A 19,623-nucleotide genomic window follows, 5' to 3' on the forward strand; every position below is an offset into this window, starting at 1 on the left:
TTCTAAAAAGCAATTACATTCAGTCACTACAGAGTCACTGAAGTTAGGCCTTCTGCTTCAAATGGTAACCATTTGCATTCTTCACCCACAGATTTCCGTAAATATAGTGTTTTGAAAACCATCAAATTGAAGTTGTCTTCGAAATACCAATCCAACACGAAATTTCCAACCTTCTCCAAACCTACTTGCCAGATCCCTGGAGAGTGACTGCAAAGGAATTCCTCTACAGAAAATATGAATATCTAATAACTAGGACAAATCTCAGTATTCAACACTACTATCTTTGCAGTCAGTAAAGTTTTATCACTAAAAGTATTTGCCTTTAAAACTTTGCTTTGTACCAGCTAATCTGGGGGGTTTTCCATTGAATTTATGGAACGATGATGTCTAATTTTTCTTAAAACAGTTTTGTTATTTATTTCGCAGAAATAAGTATTGCCCATTTCAATTTTTTAAGCGTGTAAGATGTGCAGCAGTACCACCAATAGCAGCTTGCATGAACTAGGGTCAGTTCTGATAATTCCCAAATTCCTCAATACTCTCCATATTCTAAAAGATGCAAAATAACAAGTTAACCTTCTTGTTTAAATTAAATAAAATAAATTTCTGATTGGAAGCACTAAAGGGGATTAACACACTTCTGACAGTCACATCAGTGACCATTTAAAGAAAAATAACTTCAATAATGATGCAAAATGAATGCAGCCATGGAGTATATGATTGAAGTATGTCCCCAGATTATTTCTCTAATTAATTTTTAAGAATAATTTCGGGGAGATTTTATGTACTTAAAATCTTTGTAAGGCCTTTCTGTTATCATATGGCTATTCACTTTTCAGCCAGTTGGCATATAAAAAAAAATAAAATCCCATTTAATGCTGGTATCCGCAAACTTGTGTGGCTTTACTCATCTCGTTCAGTCACTAAAACATATTTTCCTGGACAGATTCTAATTTTCCTGGACAGATTCTAATTCTCATCAACACAAGCATGAGAATTTCCACTACTTAAACAACAGTTGCTCAATTCCCATACAACTAAAAACATAGGAAGGATATGTTCTGTATTGCAGAAGTCCTAATTAATTCAGTAAGTGCAGTGATAGTGACAGCTCACTGGACTGTACAGTCTGGACTGCAGAACTCCAACATGGTCTTGCAAAGAGCTTTACAAAGATCCAGCTCTGCAAAGCAGAGCAGCAAGACTGGAACCTTGGAGTAACTGGTTCTCTAAAGGCTGAAGATTATATATGACTCTAGGTTCCTGCTGGGCTAACATTCTACTTACGTTTGTATGGCTGATTCTACAGAAATGGTACTAAAATCTGTTCTTGGCACTAATTAACCCTCAGTTGTCTAAGTTTAATATAATCAAGGTGAATATAACACAGTTGTAGATTGAGAGAGAATGTATACTGGGCAGACAGCATGAAATTTGTCCCAACAGATTAGATGACCAGTCAGACTTTAGGTTGAGCAGTGCTTCAAGCAGTGCCAAAAGGAGTTACTAAAATACTAAAAAGAAAAACTAAAATTACACAAGATGGTGCAACTTTCACAGCTGTGCCCATGACATAAAACATCTTTTTCAGATATCTGGCAATCATCATGCCTTTGTTAGGACAACAGAAGCAAAAGACCTCCTCTTATGTATACAAATTAAAAGTGGAATAAATAGTTTTATGCAAGAGTTTAGAATAAGCCTTTTAATCCAGCTATAATGAACCATAATCTTTGAAGTTATAGGTTATCCAGACCACAAAAAGCCTTGCAAATCTTACATTGCCTATGCATAATGATGAACTGAAATCAGTAAAGTTTTTAATTAATTTTGGGGAGTGGGGAAGAAGGGAATGGAGAATGGATAGAGCAAGGAATATACAGTCTCTAAATATATATATCAGTTTTAGAGAATAGAAAGTTTAAGAACTTTTTTTACATTTTTAAAACTCCTTCTACTGGTGGGACTCAAGTTGCCCCTAAGTACAGTTCACATCAGTAATACCAGAAGTATGTTAAATAATGTATCTTTCTGTCCCGGCTTTCAAGCAAAATGCACAGAGCTAATAAGAGAAGACACAACTGCATCTCAGATCACACAATCCATTAGTAATCTGTTAAAGCAATACATTTTTAAGATTTTTTTTTTTTTTTTGGAGATCAAAATCTAGAAATAACTTATTAGAAAACTTTAAAGGCCATAAGAAATGCATTAAGTATTGCACACAAATAGGCAAACCAAAACACAGTTTATACAAAGCAAAACACACTAACAAGTATAGGATACCTGCAGTTGGATCTTTGGCTAAAGCATTGTCCAAGGCACTTGTTATAGATTGGAAGAGGTTCATCTTCTGAGTTTGCCCTGCGTGAAAGTGATCGTTTAGCAATTTAATTTGCTTCAAAACACAAAGTACATTAGAAAACACTGGTGCAAACATGACTAAAAACTTTAGTTAACCATCAAAAACAAGATCCCTGTTAGGAGTACTCAAGATTTGTTTCCCGAATAAACTTAAACTATGGGATAGACGAGATTGAGTATGGTATACTTTGCAATCCCAAGGACTATAATTCTACTACACTGCATGCAACCATTTTTAAAAAAAATTATGCTCTTAGCTAGAGAAAATGCAGCTTTGCAATGCTCAGTCAAACACCAGGAACAATGACTAATACAACAGTTTTTTCAAAGGAAGAAACTTTTCAAAGTATTGTTCTGAGGACTGGGATCCTTTCTGTTAAGATTCACCAGATCTCATTAAGCTTATTTCATCATGCTTTAGTTACATTTTTTAAAGCACCAGTCTTTCCCATTTACAGACATGTATCATTATCAAGTGTTTTAGACCACTGGCCTGCTCTCTGCACTGCAGTTAGAAAGTGCCAGAAGCATCAAATCCATACTTCAAAGAAAGACAACTTGGTGCCGAAATAAGCAAATGCATTAGACTGCTGTATTCAAATCTTTGAATTTTAACTGAAATTGAAAGAAAACCTTCAAACCAAGAAAGGCTACTGGAGTGCCTTTCTTCATTCCAGCACTGCAGGGAAAAACAAACAGGCCTGAAAGCAAAGATGGACCAAAAAATAGGCCAGTCCCAACTACTGTGACCAACTCATATTCTCCAAGCAAATAAAATAATGCCTTAGAAGAAACTGAATGAATAAGAAATTGCGTGGCTGACATTTGGTAACTCTTTAACCAGCAAGGCCTCTAAGCCATGACCAGAAGCCACAGCCCAGGAGAATGCTATCTATCAACACACACAGCATGTAAAGAATGAATAAAAAAAAAAAGATGGTTTGGCGAAGATTCCAGACAAACGTAACAGGTGTTAGAATTCAGAAAGGAGAACTACATACTTTTTCCAGTAGCTACAGTACCTCTCACCAAACATTCAGCTTCCCTTTCTCCTAAATTGTTAATTAACATTAATATTTTTTGTTAAAAGACTCATGTCATGCCAAACCAGAGCTGAATAGCTGCATTCCTACACATTCCTGTGCTTGGTAACTTCACAGAATCACAGAATATGCTGAGTTGGAAGGGACCTACAAGGATCATCAAGTCCAACTCTCGGCCCTGCACAGGACCATCCCCAAGAGTCACATCATGTGCCTGAAAGCATTGTCCAAATGCTTCTTGAACTCGTTACACTTTACCTGGCCCTTTAAGAGGAAAATGTAAAAAAAAATTGTTATGGGAACTGTTGAAATTATATGAAAGCTAGAAATAAAATTTACAAATTCAAGGGTAGGAAAGCTGGGGAACAGCAGCTGTTTCTCCCTTTCCCACATCAGTGGGAAGTCACCACATCACTGAAGTCATCCACATCACTGCTTAAGTCACCTTTTCCACAAGATACATTCCTTCCAGTATTTGATATAAATAAATGCTTATTATTTAAGCAACTGTCAGGAGCTTCTCACACAGATAGTTCTGACTTTCTTCTTCTGCTTATAAAACAGGCTTTCATATCAGCCCTTGCAAGGAAGGGGGAACTAATTGTGCCCTTCAGATTTGAACTGTGAAGTTGGAAAGGCATTATATCAGCAATATCAGGTTCAGTATTGGCAAAATTTTGTTTCGCTTTCACTACTTTTCACAGAATTTCAAAGTGCATTTTAACTCACAGGGAACTAGTTTTCCATTAGTAAATGGCAGCAACTGGTCCACCCCACTAGAGCTTCTTCACCATCATCTCAAGCAGTGACCTGCAGCACACAAGCTTTCTGCTGTGACACCTCAGAGACCTGTACCTCCTCATCACTAATAGAAAAAGCCGAGAAAACTCTCAGCCACCTCTGTTAGTCACGATGAAGCTGCAACACCATGTCCAACTGAGTAACACCTAGAGGATAGTGACAGTCATGTGAGAGAAACAGCTATTCTGCAGCAGCCAGGTTGCTTCCAGGTGAGCATGGCACTGGTCATTTGCAGGGATGCATCTCAAAAGTTAAGTCAAAACAGCAACTTTCATCACCCTGTTCATTTCCAAGTGATCTGTGTTTACTCTCAACCATGTGACCACAGGGATGACCTCGAACTTTTCATCGGACAGCAGCCTTTATTCACCGCAGGTTTATTATCACAGTCATGACCTAAGCAGGCAGTACAAAGCTCGGGGAGGATGTCAGTGAGTAGGTTACTGCCAGATGCGTTGCCGCTGGGAGAGGGGCCGGGGAAGGCCTCGCAGGTCTGAGCAGACGAGGGGCCGGCCTGGCGCAGCTCTGGCACTGACCGTCCGAAACATTTCACCACCCGAGGCACCAGCGGCCCCCGGGGGCCTTCCCACCCACAGCCCAGGATTTCCGCGGAAAACCCGAGGGCTGGAAGCGCCGAGGTCACAGCGGGGTCACACGGCCTAAGGGGGGCGGAGGCGGGGAGCTCCCACCCGTCTCTCTCTCTCTCCCTCTCTCCCTCCCTCCCTTCGCTCTGTCGCGGCCGGGCGGAGGCGTCCCCCAAGGAGGCGGCGGGGCGGACCCGGCGGCAGAGCGAGGTTGAGGGCGGCCCGCGGGATGGACCCCGGCCCAGTCCCGCTCTCACCGTACTCGCTGGGTGCCGGGTCCGGCTGGAACGCGAAGTGAGCAGCGGCCCGGCGGGGCGCGCCCGGCAGCGCGGACAGGCGGCCCCAGAGCCTCGCGGGGAGCGCCCCGCGCAGCGCCCACCCCGCCGCCGCCATCCCAGCGCCGCTCTCCGGGGCCGCCGCCACCGCCGCACGTTCTAAAGAGGCGGGGTCCCGACACGGCCTTCCGATTGGCCACGGGGGGCGGGGGACGGACCAATCAGAGGCCGTCTCGCGGTGGGTGGAGGGAGAGGCACGGCGGTTTCACTGCGCGTGCGCCGCGCAGGCGGAACGGGGGCGGTGAGCGGCGCGGCCGCGGGTGCGTCGCCGCCCTTTCGGTGCTGTGACGGCAGCGGCTGAACCCAAAGGCTTCGCCTCTCCCTTTAAACGCTTTTCCTTCGTTCCGCTGGGGTAGTCGCGTCGCCATCCCAGAATCGAGAAATCGTAGAATGGTTTGAGTTGGGAGGGACCTTAAAGATCGAGTAGTTCCAACCCTCTTACCGTGGGCAGGGACGCCTTGCGTTAGACCGGGTTGCTCAGAGCCCCATCCAGCCTGGTCCTGAACACTGCCAGGGATGGGGCATCCACAGCTTCTCTGGGCAACCTGTTTCAGTGCCTCACCACCCTCACAGTAAAGAATTTTTTCCTGATATCTAATCTAATACTACGCTCAGTTTGAATCCATTCTGTCTTTTCCTGTCGCTGCATACTCCTGTAAATAGACTCTCTCCATTTCTCTTCTAGGCTCCCTTCACAAATATCTGAAATCCTCAAATTCTGCCCCAGCAGGTGGCCCGGAAGGAGAAAAAGAATTCATAGACCTGCAGATATTACTTGTTCCACTCTGTCTCTCAAAACCTCCCTCAACTGCACATCCAGCCTGGCTCTCTGTCTTATTTTTAATTTTTTCCAAGGACTTATTTTCCAAACACTCTTGCTAATACCTTCATTACATTTTCTTAGTGAAATTATTTATTTTACTGACATTATGGTCTTTCATATGTACATATTTTCCTTGAAAGGTTTTATAAAAGCATTCTTTCTCCTGTTCTCCTTACCAAAGTGACCACTTACCAAAGTGATCCTTCTCCAGTTGCTCCCATCATCCAGGTGAATCTTCTTGCTCTACTTCTGCAGCCGTTCTTCCTCCTTGTATCCATCATGGACATCTTTTAGTTGCCTCCACATCAATCCTTTCTCTTTTGTTGGTGCTTCACATCTTGTCCATACACATGCCTCTTCATCAACCCCTTTCATGCAGCCTCCAACACATGACAGGCCCCTTTGAGTTGTCTGTGTTGTTATCTATAAGACCAACCATACTGCTTAAATTTTTACTTGCTCCAAGAACTCTAAACCTTGCCTCAGAGAAAGAAACTAGAAACTCAAATGATGTGTATATGGCATCACCTCTTTCAAATGACAGGGCTCAACCCTGCCTGAATATGGCCTTGCTTTAAATACTGGAATACAAAATTTCATATCTAACATGAAATATGTATTACTGTCAGAATTAGATATTCTTTTTTTTCTGAGTCCCAAGACATTACTGAATATCCCTGTATCCCTGCAATGACCACAGGACCACTTCAGTGAAGACTATTGTTTTATTATGTATTTTGTGAAAAAATATTTTTTGTTTGTATTTAGAATTTCTTAATCATTGAGATTTGTGCAAAATGAAAGGCTTAATCCTGCTGCTAAATGAGTAGACCATTCACTTGCAGTTTAACATGCCCCTTATCCTTAAAGACTGCTGACAAAGTACTCAGGATCATGAGATCAAATTCTAACATATACCAGTATATTCCATTAGACAAAGATGCAACTTCAGTTTCTAAAGGGGGTGAGAATTCTAATAAGCAATAGAAAAGCAATCTTTGCAATGAAAGAGGAGTATAAATATCAAATATTGAGATTGCTTCCAGCTTCACTGGAAGGCAAAACATAGATCTTTGAAAAAGTTTAGCAAACATCATAACCATCAATGATATATAACCATTTATTTGTATGGATAATAGTGGAAGAGATCACAAATATCCAAATTTACTATTCGAAATATTGTGCTTCTTTCAGAAAGCAGTGTATTTGAGGAGGAATTTAGCTCTATTGCACATTGCTGTGGCCAGATCTGCAAAATTTACAAATGGAGAATAATAGTATAGAAAGTAATTACTGTACATGTAGGTCTGTAATCTATTACTAATATGTCAGTTGTTGGATCTGTGAATTGCTAAGATCACACTATAAACTGTAAGATATATTCGGTTTATGTACAGTTAGTGTTTGCTATGCTGTGTTATTTATAAAATGTAGCAATGACCTGGTCAAATATTCCAGGAGATGCTTCAGTTTTCAGCACAGGCTGATAAAGGATATTCCTTCATGTCTGATTGAAGTGACTGTTGTCTCCTACACCTGGTGATATATGGAACTTGAAAAGGAAAAGAATGGTCATATGGCCCAGTATCTTACAGAGGAAGTTATAGCATTTATGACGGAAGGATGGACAGAAGTAAGATATGTTCACCTGCTAGTCAGACCTAGGTGAAAGAGAAGAAAGTATCTGGAGATACTAACACCTAAATTATTATTGTCTTTTGAGTACAAAAGATGATTTGTCCACATGGCCTTGGGCATTTGCACTGGTACTAAAAAGAGAAATGGGCAAAGAGGTTTATCCAAATGTACTTTGGCTGACCAATATGTTAGCAAAGATAAGTCCTAGCATTCATGTCTTTCCAGCTCTGATAGGGTAATAATTATATCCATGTTGTTGCTGATATATGTTATGATATTCAAGCAACTTTAATTACATTTTGAAGTCAGCTTTCTCATTTGGAAGTTGTTCAGTCACTTGGGGTCACTTCTGTTAAATCTATACACCAGACATTTAAGAGCTGAAATCAGCTACATTCCCCACCTGTGTATTAGTCATTGTGCACACTCTGAATGTTGTTGACAACCATTAAAAACTCTGGCAGTGATTGCTATTAGTTCTGAATAATCATGCAGAGCAATTAATGAGGATCTGATGATGATCACAGATCGCACTGACATGGACCAGATTATGCCTGTGTTTATGCCAGCATCAATCAGATGTAACTCCTTTGAAGTCCATGTTTTTGCCTGTGATTGACATGAATCTAATTGTGAGCAAACTGCATGTATTGGATTCTGACATAAACATATGGCTTCTTGTCTACTATTCTGTTCCAAAATCTCTCAAAAGTTTTACATAGCTTGCAGCTGAAACCTTAAACTTGTCACATTTCCCACTGGATGTTGCTTTATTTAAATTACATTGCTGTAGATGAGGAAGCATCCAGGTGATTTATGTTGCATTCCTTCAAGCATAGTTGGTTTTCTGTCAATTCTGCCTGGCATGCTATAGTGTTGCTGTAAGTTTTCCTCACTGCTCTGTGGTTCATTAAAAGAATTTTGTAGCGTGTTTCCACCCCAACAGTTGATTAGCTGATTCACCCTCTCTTACAGGAGCTGCTAGTAAGCACTCTTGTCATGCTAACCCTATGTTTTGGCACTACAGCTGTTTTCTTGCTTTGTTTGCTGTCCTTTATCTTACTTCTACGCTAATCATCTGCTCCGTCCTTCTTTTTCTGTAGTTTACTGGTACTTTGGAGCTGCTTTCTCCCATCCTTACTTCCTCAGACAAGTGGATTACTTTGCTGGTTAGGGACAGTCATCTCTTTCTTGGATATGTGAAAAGAAGAAGTTGTAACATTTGACCTGGCTGGCTTTATTGTCAGTCCTGTATGGATTAGACCTGTGAACAGAAAGGATTGTCTTACCCCTAAGAACAAGTAAGACAAACTGCACAAGAGCAGAGCAGTAACGGTTTTGATCAATGGAACTTAGAAGTAAATGGTGTCATCTTAGGTTTTATACATGCCAGGGAACCTTTTGCAGTTTAGCAGAGAAATTATTTTACACTTTCATAAAAAGCAGACCAGAAGCACTGGTCCAGCCAAGCTGTAGTCTGGCAGAGAGCAGAGAAAAAAAGGAAAAGAAGCTTTAATGGAGTAGTTTTGTACTCATTTGCATGCCAGGCCAGAAGTCATCCAATTACTTCTGACATATGACCCACGTCTGTGGTAAGAGAGTGCATCCCACTCAGTCTAGAATAGTAACTGTGGCTTTTATCCCCAGTTGCTTTTTAGATTTTTAGACGCTGCACCAGAATGATCGCACTCAAGTTGAAGACAGTCCTATTTTAAAATTACATGAGAAGTTCATAAAATTAAGTGAATCAAGGCTAGAAAGAGTAGTGTTTATCCACAGAGATGTTATTCAGTTTTTTTAATAAGACATTTCAGTGTTTCATAATTACGGGAAGAGAATCCCATTCTCTGCTATTTAATTCAATCAGTTTTAATTGCCTTGAAACCACGGAGCATATTTAACTCTATTTTCTACTGTGACTCAATCTAGAAATACCTGTCCAGGGAAATGATTTCTAATACTTGACAGCTCATAATTCTAATGCAAAAAAAAGTCATAATGAAGTCCAATTTTCACAAGCAATAAGGTTCACATTTCTATCCTGGGGATAGTTAAATATAGGAACAATTTATCTGAGAGCATTCTGGATTCTCATTGCTTTCATTCTTCAAGTAATAACTAGATTTCTTTGTAGGAGATGTACTGTAGCTCAAACAAAAGTTACGATCTTGATAGCAAAACTACTGGGTGAAGTCATACTAAAATAATCTTATTAATACCTTGCAGTTCTAAAATATCTGTTGTTGTTCAGTAACAAACAAGAATTCCTTTTTGACCAATCAGGAAAGTACACCAATAAATCTTATTCAGATTCAGAAACAAGTGGAGTGATGGTTTCTTCAAAAAGCAAATATACAGAAGTCCTGTATTCAGGATTTTTAGGATACAACCTATCCACTCCTCAGATCATACATAAAATATACTGGGATATCTCCCTGATATTCTGATAATATAGTACAGTACAGTGGTCAATTTTGGTGTCTGCTTATAGTACAGCCATGTTCAATGAAGTTAAAAACGTGTGGTTGATCAACTTATGTCGGGACATACTGAGCCAAAACCTTACTGCTTCCCCATAGTCATTCATTCCCCTAGAGCACAGTGTAGTTCCCATGTCTTTTTAAGTGAGCTACCTGTTTCATCCTCTATAGGTAAGCATAATTCCATATCTTTCTGCTATGATTTTTATTAGATCACTATCTGGTTATTTTACTGACTAATAGAATCAGCTCTGATTTAAATTATAATAACCCATAAAACTATCACATATACAGTTAGAAATGTGTTACAAAAGGAGATAGAAAGAAAAATGTACTGTCCATGAATTATCTTTTGTCAGAAGATATGGTTTTATTCAGTTTAGGTGGCTTTAAGTAACAGTCATGTGATTTAAAGAAGTCACCTTTGGATTTCATGAGTTCCAACAGATTTCCACAGTGTTCTGCCTGCTGCTGGCAGGTGCTGCCCTAGAGATAAATATGTACCAAACATGTTTGACAGGTTTCAATCAGTGTATGAGATTCTGTTCTCCTTGCCACAAGCTGACCTTGAGCTGCTGATAGGAGTGGGAGCTGTGATTATTTACAAAAGTAACAAATCTCACACTATAATGTTAATAGTAATTTCTGTAAATTAAACATACTGAATTGGTACTCCACCAGCGAGTGAACAAGTGAAAGTCCTATTCCTGCTATACAATTGTAAAGTGTGCCATTAAGTATGGAGACATCAATTCCTTTGCTTCACCTGTCCATCTGTTGAACTAGTTTCCACAGCCAGAGAAGCAGTATTGCACAAGTCAGTGCAGTATCCAGACCCACATTTCATTGCTGTCAAACATGAGAAGATTGAAGACAACTGTATTCAGGGTGTGAATATTAAAAGCTACCCAAAAATAGATCATACTCTAGGGACACCTGCGCTACTACTTTTATAAAAGCAAAAAACCCCATACTCGGGCTGTCAGTTCACTTAAATTTAATCCAAATGGCAGGGGTTTTTCCTTCTACATAACTTTTCTTTTAGTTTGACCATCTGTGCAGTTAGAGGATGTTCTAGGTATTTTTTCATAGGCTAATTTAAAAAGGTTTCAGGTCATATTCAGATTCTAATGCTGCTCTCAGTGTGGCACTGGTGTCTGCACCAAGGCAATCACCCACTGCAGCCACCTTTAAATAAAGTAGCTGGTTGTGCTATATATTATTACTTCTCTTTTCCTTCACCCAATCAATTTTCTTCATCCCAGCAAAAAATGTCTAGGTGCATTTTAATTTTAACATAAAAAGAGTGTATCTTTCTATATTCTCTTTTGACTAAAGATTTTCACCACCACAGAGTTCCTGCAAATTATTTTGGTCACCAGTAAAAGCAGGAATGCTTTATACTCATGCAATTCATATGGCCCTGCGGAAATCCAAGACCCATTCAACATTTCTATGCCTCATTCAGAAAAACAACTAGGTTGTGGCAATGCTATACATTGATATTTTGTAATTTTCATATAAAAGATTGTTTCAAATAAGTATATGACAAACTTCTGCCTAAATTTAATTTAGATGAATGGAATATCTCGTAACAAGTTTTCAGTGGCACCCATAGGCAGCGCGGGCATTTAATATAGAAATACAGCTTCACCAGGATTTAGACTAAATTAGGCAGCCTGGATCTTACAAAAAGCCAGTAACAGTAATTCGCATTTTTATCTCTAACCTTCATCTTTCTCCATATTTAAATAAATATATCAAAGTCTATTAGAAATAGCATAAATTGGGTGTTGTCTTACTGATTCGTAATTTTTCATGTATACCATTAGGTGGCAGGGAACAATAAAGATTTATTTGATGAGATACGTATTTTGAAATACAGATCTATCAGATTGTTCTCTCCACCCTTTTTGAATCAGATTTCCTACCGTGAACTGTCAAGAGCTTTGTTTAGTTAATTATTAAATGACTTACCAACAGGGCTCATAGCTTTCATCAAACTGCTTCAGATTTCACTTCTGTGAAATCCTTTTGTGAAATGAGAAAAAAAACCAAGGCATATTCATCTCACTGGGAGTTCTTTACAAATTAAATATCACCACAGTTGTATCACTACTTCTAACTTTTAGTTCTGCTTCTGGTGAGGCTAAATCTGACTGCTGAAATTAGCCCCCAGGCTAATCCAATTTAGTAGGCATTGGGGAAGGCAAGAAAGTTTATTATTCTTTTGGGAGCCTTGGTTCTAAACGAGTTGTGAGGGCTAGGCTTTTGTCTAGGTCCAGCTATAAATAGAGACTTTTTACATAGCATAGGTACAAGATTGAACTGACAAGGGTTAAATACCCAGTCTGACAGACACATGGGTTCATGTAAAAAGATAGGGAATTTATACTGCCAGCAACTTTTGTTTCTCTAAATCCAGGTGGTTACTGGTATTAGAACTGCAGTGGATGTCACTGGTGAAAGTGTTGGTGGCAAGAATCACAGGGCAAGACTTGTCTGCTTAATAACTCACTGTATGATTGATGTATGGGAAGTTAATTGCACTACTAGTGACTCTGTAGGAGATAAGGAAACCTTAGCTCAGCATTTCTCAGAGACATGGAATTAAGTCCCTTGGAAGAGTAGCCCCTAAGAGATTTATTCATATTCCCTCAAACTTTTCTAGTGTTGTCAGTAGGAACAGCACCATATTGTCACATGTGCTTAAATGGAAAGTCCCAGAGCAGATTTTTCCATATGTTTATGTAATAAACTCATGCCAAAGAAAGAAGTAACAATTCCAGAAAATATTATACAGCTGCAGTTTGCCATTCCCACTTGTCAAATTAACACTTGAAAGGAGGAAAAGCACAGGAGGGACATTTTCTTCATTTGTTATTGATTAGTCTGATATGCAGAGAAATTCAGCTCAATGCAGTTTTAATGTGACTTCGAGAGTGACAGTAGAAAGACTGAAATTCATTATTCATGGAAAAATGTGTGGTAGCAGCTCACAGAACACTTACATTGTGTGTCTTTTGTGCCAGGCAATTGCCTCTGGAAGCAAGGAGCCCTTTGTTCCCCCAGTTCAGTCCTGGCATTGCCTGAGAACACTGACAGAAAGTACACAGGTTGTAAACCCGGTATTTATGAAGTCTACATGTCTGCTTGAATTAGAATTCAGTATTGTAGTCTTTGAATTTTAGTCATTGTGTTGTATCCACGCAGTTCAGACATAGGCAATCTTGTGGGAAACTGTATCTGAACATGAATCTTCTATGGTTAAAAATGCCAAACCCAATAATAATGATGGTACTGCAAGATGACTTAAGCAACAGATTCTATTAACTTGGATTGCAGAAAATCAGATTCCTTTGAAATATAAATACTCCATGCCCATGCATATCATAGTCCCATGGCCACCATGGCTGTCAGTATAAAAGGTAGGTCATCTTCAAATGGATAAGTCCAGCAGTCGATCTATAGATCACCCTACCCTGTTTCTACCATTTAACCAGAAATCCATTCTACCATGGATTTCCCAGAAAAGATGCAACATAGCCCTGGAGATCACGGGAGAGGGGCTGCAGTGTGTTAGAAGGCTGAGCTTGGATCCCGTGTGAAACCAAACAAGCAATATTTTTTCTGATGCACTGAGCCGCTCAAAAGTAAAAAATTGCTGTCTTTGATGAGAAGCAGGAGTCACTAAACAAGTGTGTTTCTCAGAGAGGATTGTGTTCAGTGGAGCTGTGCAGGCTCTCTGCCGTGAACAGGTAGGTGCCATGCAGTGCCATGCAATGCAAGCTGTGTGCACAGTACAATTTGCCCCTGGAGTCCTCAGCACACTGTGAGCCCTGGAGTGGATTGCACATGCAATGATCTTTGCTTGCACACACTAATACTGCTGCTGTGCTTTCACAGTGCCTAACAGTACATTGGTTAATGCTGTTGGTTCAGTCTGGGGCAGAGGTGATTTATTTATCTTTGTGGGAAAGGAAGGAACAACCATAAAGATGAAGTTGATCACTTATCATGCCTTATATTTTTAAAACCACAGGTAAGTATCATGAAGTATTTGGATCTTCAGAAAGGAAAGATCTTGCCAGTCTGCATAATTCAAATGTGGGTTAGCACATGCCTGAAGCTAGGAAACACTATTTATCTGTTATCAGTCTGTTTCCCTTATGTTCTTCACAGTTTTATCAGAAATGTTAAGAGCTGTGTACTCAGCTGGGCCCATATCCCGAAGATTTCCATTTGTATCTTTGGTCCTTTCATTGTTTTACAATCAGATGTGAAAGTCTGCCCCAGAAGAAGATACACACATTCTGAGATATTGTCATATTTTAAGAATGCAAGGACCTAAGCAAGATTCAGTCTTCCTGGATCCCCCTTAGAATTTACAGTTGTTTGCAAGAGTGGACGCAAACAATTTTTTGATTTCTCCTGAGCTGTGTCCACGAGGACAAAGTTCAGCACCCTTTGCAGGATTTTCTGTCTTCCATCTAATTTCTGAGATGGATGTAATAAAGACAAGAACTTGAAAAATTATCGACCTCAGCACAAAAAGAAAAAAAATTATTTCTATTCTGCATCATCTCCTTTTTACAGAAAGCATCAAACAGTTTGGTTTTGTTTTTCTTGAAATGTCTATACAATAAACTGTAAATTTGTACTCTCCAGTGCTTTCTTTTGAGGATCCTTCAGTAACTTAAATATATTTCAGAATGCAAAGAAGGGATAATACTTCACTGTAAAATAGGAGGAAAACCCTTGGTCTGAACTAACTCAGATTAATGAATGAAAACAGTTTCCTTTGAAAGGGAGATCTCAAGCAGGACAGTAGAAGCAGGTGAGTTGGAAAAGTCTAAACATTCAGGAGATCAGCAGAACAAAGTGTATTTCCTAGGCATATGATGAATTTGTGAAGACTCATGCTCTCTAACATCTTACTCTATCTTCTCTGCTAGGCTTCTCACATCACCCAGAAGTGAGATTAGTGGAAAGGAAAAAGTATGCTTTCTTAGTACACTTTCCTTAGCATGCTGAGAAGATGATAACAAGAAGTAGGATGAGATAGAAAACAGGAGTGGTTTTGCTCTGGTCTGCAAGATTTACATTGCAGTAGAAGAATGCCTAGGGTTGTTTTCCTTCAAATGTGCCAAGAGGTGGTACAAGACCTACTGATGGTTTCATATGTATTGTTAAAGCTACTGCCTACGACTGCACACATTCAGCTTCTTGTGAAAGACTGTTACAGGCAAGACCAAAGGAAAAATTACTCTTGCAAGCAATGCTCTGCTTGCCCAAAACAAACAACTAGGGTGGCTTGTGTGGCAATTTGTAGGAGGAGGTCTGAGAATTTTCATCTTTTCTTTAAGGCTGGAATTTAGCAAACTAACCTGAAGGGTAAGAGAGGAAGAAGGATGCAGCTGCAGAACAAAATAAAAAGACTAACTGATAAAGAAGAATAATTTGAGAAACGAATTGCGAATTTTCACTAATGGAAAGTGATGTGAAAAAGCAGGTAGATGATGGAATGGCAAAAGAGAAAATTAGGGAAGCCAGTTGCGACAGAGGAGAGGAAGATATGATAGAGATAGTTAAGAGGTGGAGTCTCAGATAGAGCAATGAAGCCTTATATGATCCTGACATAGAACAGGAAACAAAATGACCTCCAGGTGAAAGAGAGAACAGATGGGAGCAAATCTGAGATTCGGTTCTGTAACAGAGAGATTCATCCTCTGACTCAAGCAGGTCAAGTGAGCATAATATTAGATCATCAGTCAAAAATGAGAATGAGATGTGACCAGAGGTTGAAAACTATCAGAGTACAGATGGCAGGAGGGGCTGACAGAGGCAGATGGATATGGGACAAAACTGTTGTCTATAAATATCTTGGATGAACACATTGAGTGAGAAAAGCTATTTGAATTGATGTTGGGCCAAGAAAGAATGTGCATATAATAGCTGTTAATAACGTAGAATTGGAATTAGAAAGTTCTGGAATTAGAAAGTTCCTAACCATCGGATCAGGAGGTTCTGTCCCAGTATGTATAGGCTATGCAAATACATCCTAGATTATCATCAGGTGGAGCTTGATAAATTTTGGGATGCAATCATGTACAAGATCAATATCCATGATGAGTGAGACCAGATTGGATGTTGTAGGAGGACCTTCCTAGTCCCTGCCCTAATCTTATTTTCCTAATAATGATGCTATTGACTCATATATATTGACCAGGACAGGTGCAGACAGACACGTATTTGCCTCACTCACTTTCCAAGCCAATTGGATGCCACCCACCTCTGGAATCTGTGTATCCGGAGTGGCCCAGGGCTGTACCCAAGTTGTTAAATCTGTGCAAATACATGACTTTCAGATCTGAACTGGCTTGCTTTTGCCTAACTTGGGGTGTGGGCGAGGGAGTCCCCACCTATCCATACACCCTCAGAAGGCTGTGCAGGGCTCACATGTTCAGTGCCTCAGAGGAGTGTGAAAACTACTTAGATTAGAGGTGCAGGGACTGTAGCTGGGTTGAGGGGACTCAAGATCTTGGAAGAAATGTAGTAGCAACATCTGCCATCCAGCAGCATGCTCAGGAGCTGCATGCAAAATCTCTGTGGTCACTCCTGTACGCAATGTGATGTTTGGGGGCAGACTAGTCTGATACACCAACATTGTGTAGCATGTCACCAGTGGTGGCAGCTTACTCTTACACCTTTGATTGCCCTCCCCTCAGCTGTGCTGAGTTCCTAGACAACACTGCACGGTGGAGATGGTTCTGATTAGAGTATCCTTTCCTTGTCTGTCATACTTCACGTCGTGCTCCCAGAAGCTGCATTGCTCTTCAATGTACAAATGTACAACCCCCTGCTCATGCTGCAGTGATCACAGCCATCTACTGCATCATGTTCCAATGCACTGACGGATGCTTGTATATTTGGAAGCAAATGTTTGTCTATTATAGGCATATGACAGATTATTTTTAATTGCTAATAAGATCCTGATAGGGAAAGATTATTAGACCCTTCACTGTGTGGTCATTTGCATAAAGAAGACATTTATTTTTCACACTAAATTTCCATTTTGCCCTCCTAGGAAAAATCTATGGTTTGTGAGTGTGCATGTGTCGGGCTGTTTCCGCTGCGACTGAAATGGGACCATTCCCACGCTACTTGAAGCTTTGCATTCTTGGCTCCTGAGATTATCTGCTAGCAGATAGCTGTGGCCATGTCTTCCTTTGATGAAGATGTTCTTATCTTAGCTGAGGTGTGGAGTGCTTCATCTTGCAACATTTCTGCTACCCCCCCAGGCAGAGAAAGAGAGAGAGAGAGAGAACACAGGAAGAATGACAACTTGTACTTTCCAAATCACAACCTCATAAGGACAACAGCTGATAACAAGCCCAAGCAAAACTGAACTACTGACTCACCCTCCTCTCTCCTGGCCTACTGGGAAAGATTGAGGATTTCTGTACAATTGGTTACAGTGGCTTCAATGCGATCCTTTTTTTGTCATTAAAGGTAATGAAGCTTCTTTAGACTATAAATTTATTATAGAAACTTGTCTCCATTTTTTTTTCCCTGAGTTAGGCTGCTTTTATCAACAGACCTGTGGTAGAAATGGGGCATATGTTTATTTCCATGTGTGCCTGTATTAATATGAAGTACAGAACTGCATTTTTCACATACCCATACCCTATAATAGTGGCTCGTCTGCAAATTAAATTGTGTCTAAGACTGAGAGTATGACTTACAAGTGCTTTCTAACAAAAGTGAAATTTTAGGTTTTGAATGAAATAGCTTTGTTTCTACAAAAGAGGTAAAAAAGGCATTCCACTGGAAAAACAAAAAACAAAAAAACAAACAAAAAGAAGCAGCATAGAAATATTGATACAGATATAGATAGGACATAGATTTAAGAATGACCTGTATGTGTCCTTTTAGTGATTTCTGGGCAGGTGAATAAAATCAGAGAATTATTTTTCTTTCCAAGCCTATATCAGGTTTCATTAATTAGAAATACAGGTTTAGGTTAAAGCACAAGTCTAAAACATATTGTTTAAAGACCAGGACTGCAAATCCAAGTATGCTTCTAATGTTAATTAGAAAATGCTGAAGTTAATATTGCAGGTGCAAACCAGATCTAGATCATTTCAATATACGTTGTAGAGGTGGGATTAATCTCACTTTTACCATCTGAAAGTTAGACGATGAATCACAAAGAGTCAGGTGGGTTCCTTAGCTGTATCAATAGGCAGAGGTAAAGCAAATAATAGTGTGGTTCATCCAAAATTAAGGTAGGTACGAGAGAAGGGAGGCATACCTCCCTCAGAGCATGCCCCTCTCTCTGTGCTCTAGGGAGAGTGCAAGTGACTTGCTCACAAGGTGGGTGCCACCATAGCAAATGACATGTTATTTTTACTCGGTGCTTACTAAATCTTACTCTTCAGTATCTTCTCTTTTTATCCTTTCCCTGTAATGCATAAGCCTCTGCATTATTTTAGTCTGTGCTGTTGAATATAGCATAGAATACTGAATGTATTAATTTTCAATGTGACTTTCTAATGTGCTCAAGTACAGTATTTGTTAGCTCTTTACAAACATCAATTATTATCTTCAAAGATGTGTCACATAAAAAGGCAATATTACATCCACTTCCTTTTACAAAAGAGGAATGAAAGTGTCAAGATTAGAGTTGTTGAAAGCTTCCCTGAACTTTGAGTGTGCACGGACTGATTTTTCAGTGCTTACAGCACTATACATTATTTTGGAAGTGTGATACACAGCCTATTGGGACCTCGATTGCAACTGTGAGACGCTAGTGACTTCTGCAAACCACCATTTCCCACGCCTTGTGTTTGCTACTGTGAAAAACAAAAAACTTTTACTCCAATTAACGCTGTTAGTTACAGCCTTTTTCTGGGACACTATCACTCTGGAATAATGCCACCTGAATTCACTTGGCTGGCCCACACTCTATAAGGTGTCATTTGTCCAATTTAACTGTAGGAGCATTGCTTCTGTCACTGTAGATCCATTTTAATCCATATTCTGCAATGTTAGTGCTGCAAAAAAAGCAGCTGAGCCTTAGGCGACAGCAGCCTCCTCCATTGCAGTCATAACAAATTCCACCAGCACAGGCCATTCTTTGCTCCAAGTAAGGCAGGGAGTCCTGAGGGAAAACCACAGGAGTTTGTAATCAGGTCACTAAAAGAGCTTATGATAATATTCAGAAGAAGTATGGAGTAAGATTTCGCGAGTAAATTGAATTTACTTTTTCATTCTTGATTTTGCAAATGTAGATTTCTTCTAACAATATTGTACACTATTTTGAACAAGTCAGCAACTGGGAGAGGAAAGATGTCTCTGAGTGAAAGCTCTGCCTGGGTCATCAACAGCACTAGGTACTTTATTTGGCAGGTTTCCATCAGCTAAGCTCACACTCTAAGTGATGGCGATACTGTCGTCTCCTGGGCGCTAGAGGGAGATGGATACACATACTTTGTTGGTGGATTCCACAGCTGGAGAAACAGTGCTTCTGGTTTCAATTCCAGAAGCTAAAAT

At 39.9% G+C, this 19,623-nt stretch overlaps 1 protein-coding gene across 6 annotated transcripts in view; it reads right to left on the reverse strand.

Annotated features, from left to right (window-relative positions):
• The window catches only part of BCKDHB (branched chain keto acid dehydrogenase E1 subunit beta), a 114,914-nt gene extending 109,693 nt beyond the window's left edge, over positions 1 to 5,221 (reverse strand). For 2 of the 6 annotated variants that reach the window (XM_064650068.1, XM_064650069.1), the window contains exons 1-2: positions 5,050 to 5,218; positions 2,287 to 2,364 (exon numbers count right to left, since the gene is read on the reverse strand). In XM_064650068.1, coding sequence (XP_064506138.1) covers positions 2,287 to 2,364; positions 5,050 to 5,185 — 214 coding nt within the window. In that variant the 5' untranslated portion in view covers positions 5,186 to 5,218. Of the gene's footprint in view, positions 1 to 2,286; positions 2,365 to 5,049 lie in introns of all 6 variants that reach the window. The other 4 variants (XR_010429381.1, XM_064650066.1, XM_064650070.1 and 1 more) reach the window with 4 other exon arrangements.
• Between the last annotated feature and the right edge of the window lie 14,402 nt (positions 5,222 to 19,623).

Source organism: Pseudopipra pipra, chromosome 3, assembly GCF_036250125.1.
Source record: "Pseudopipra pipra isolate bDixPip1 chromosome 3, bDixPip1.hap1, whole genome shotgun sequence".
NCBI classification, from domain to species: Eukaryota; Metazoa; Chordata; class Aves; order Passeriformes; family Pipridae; genus Pseudopipra; species Pseudopipra pipra.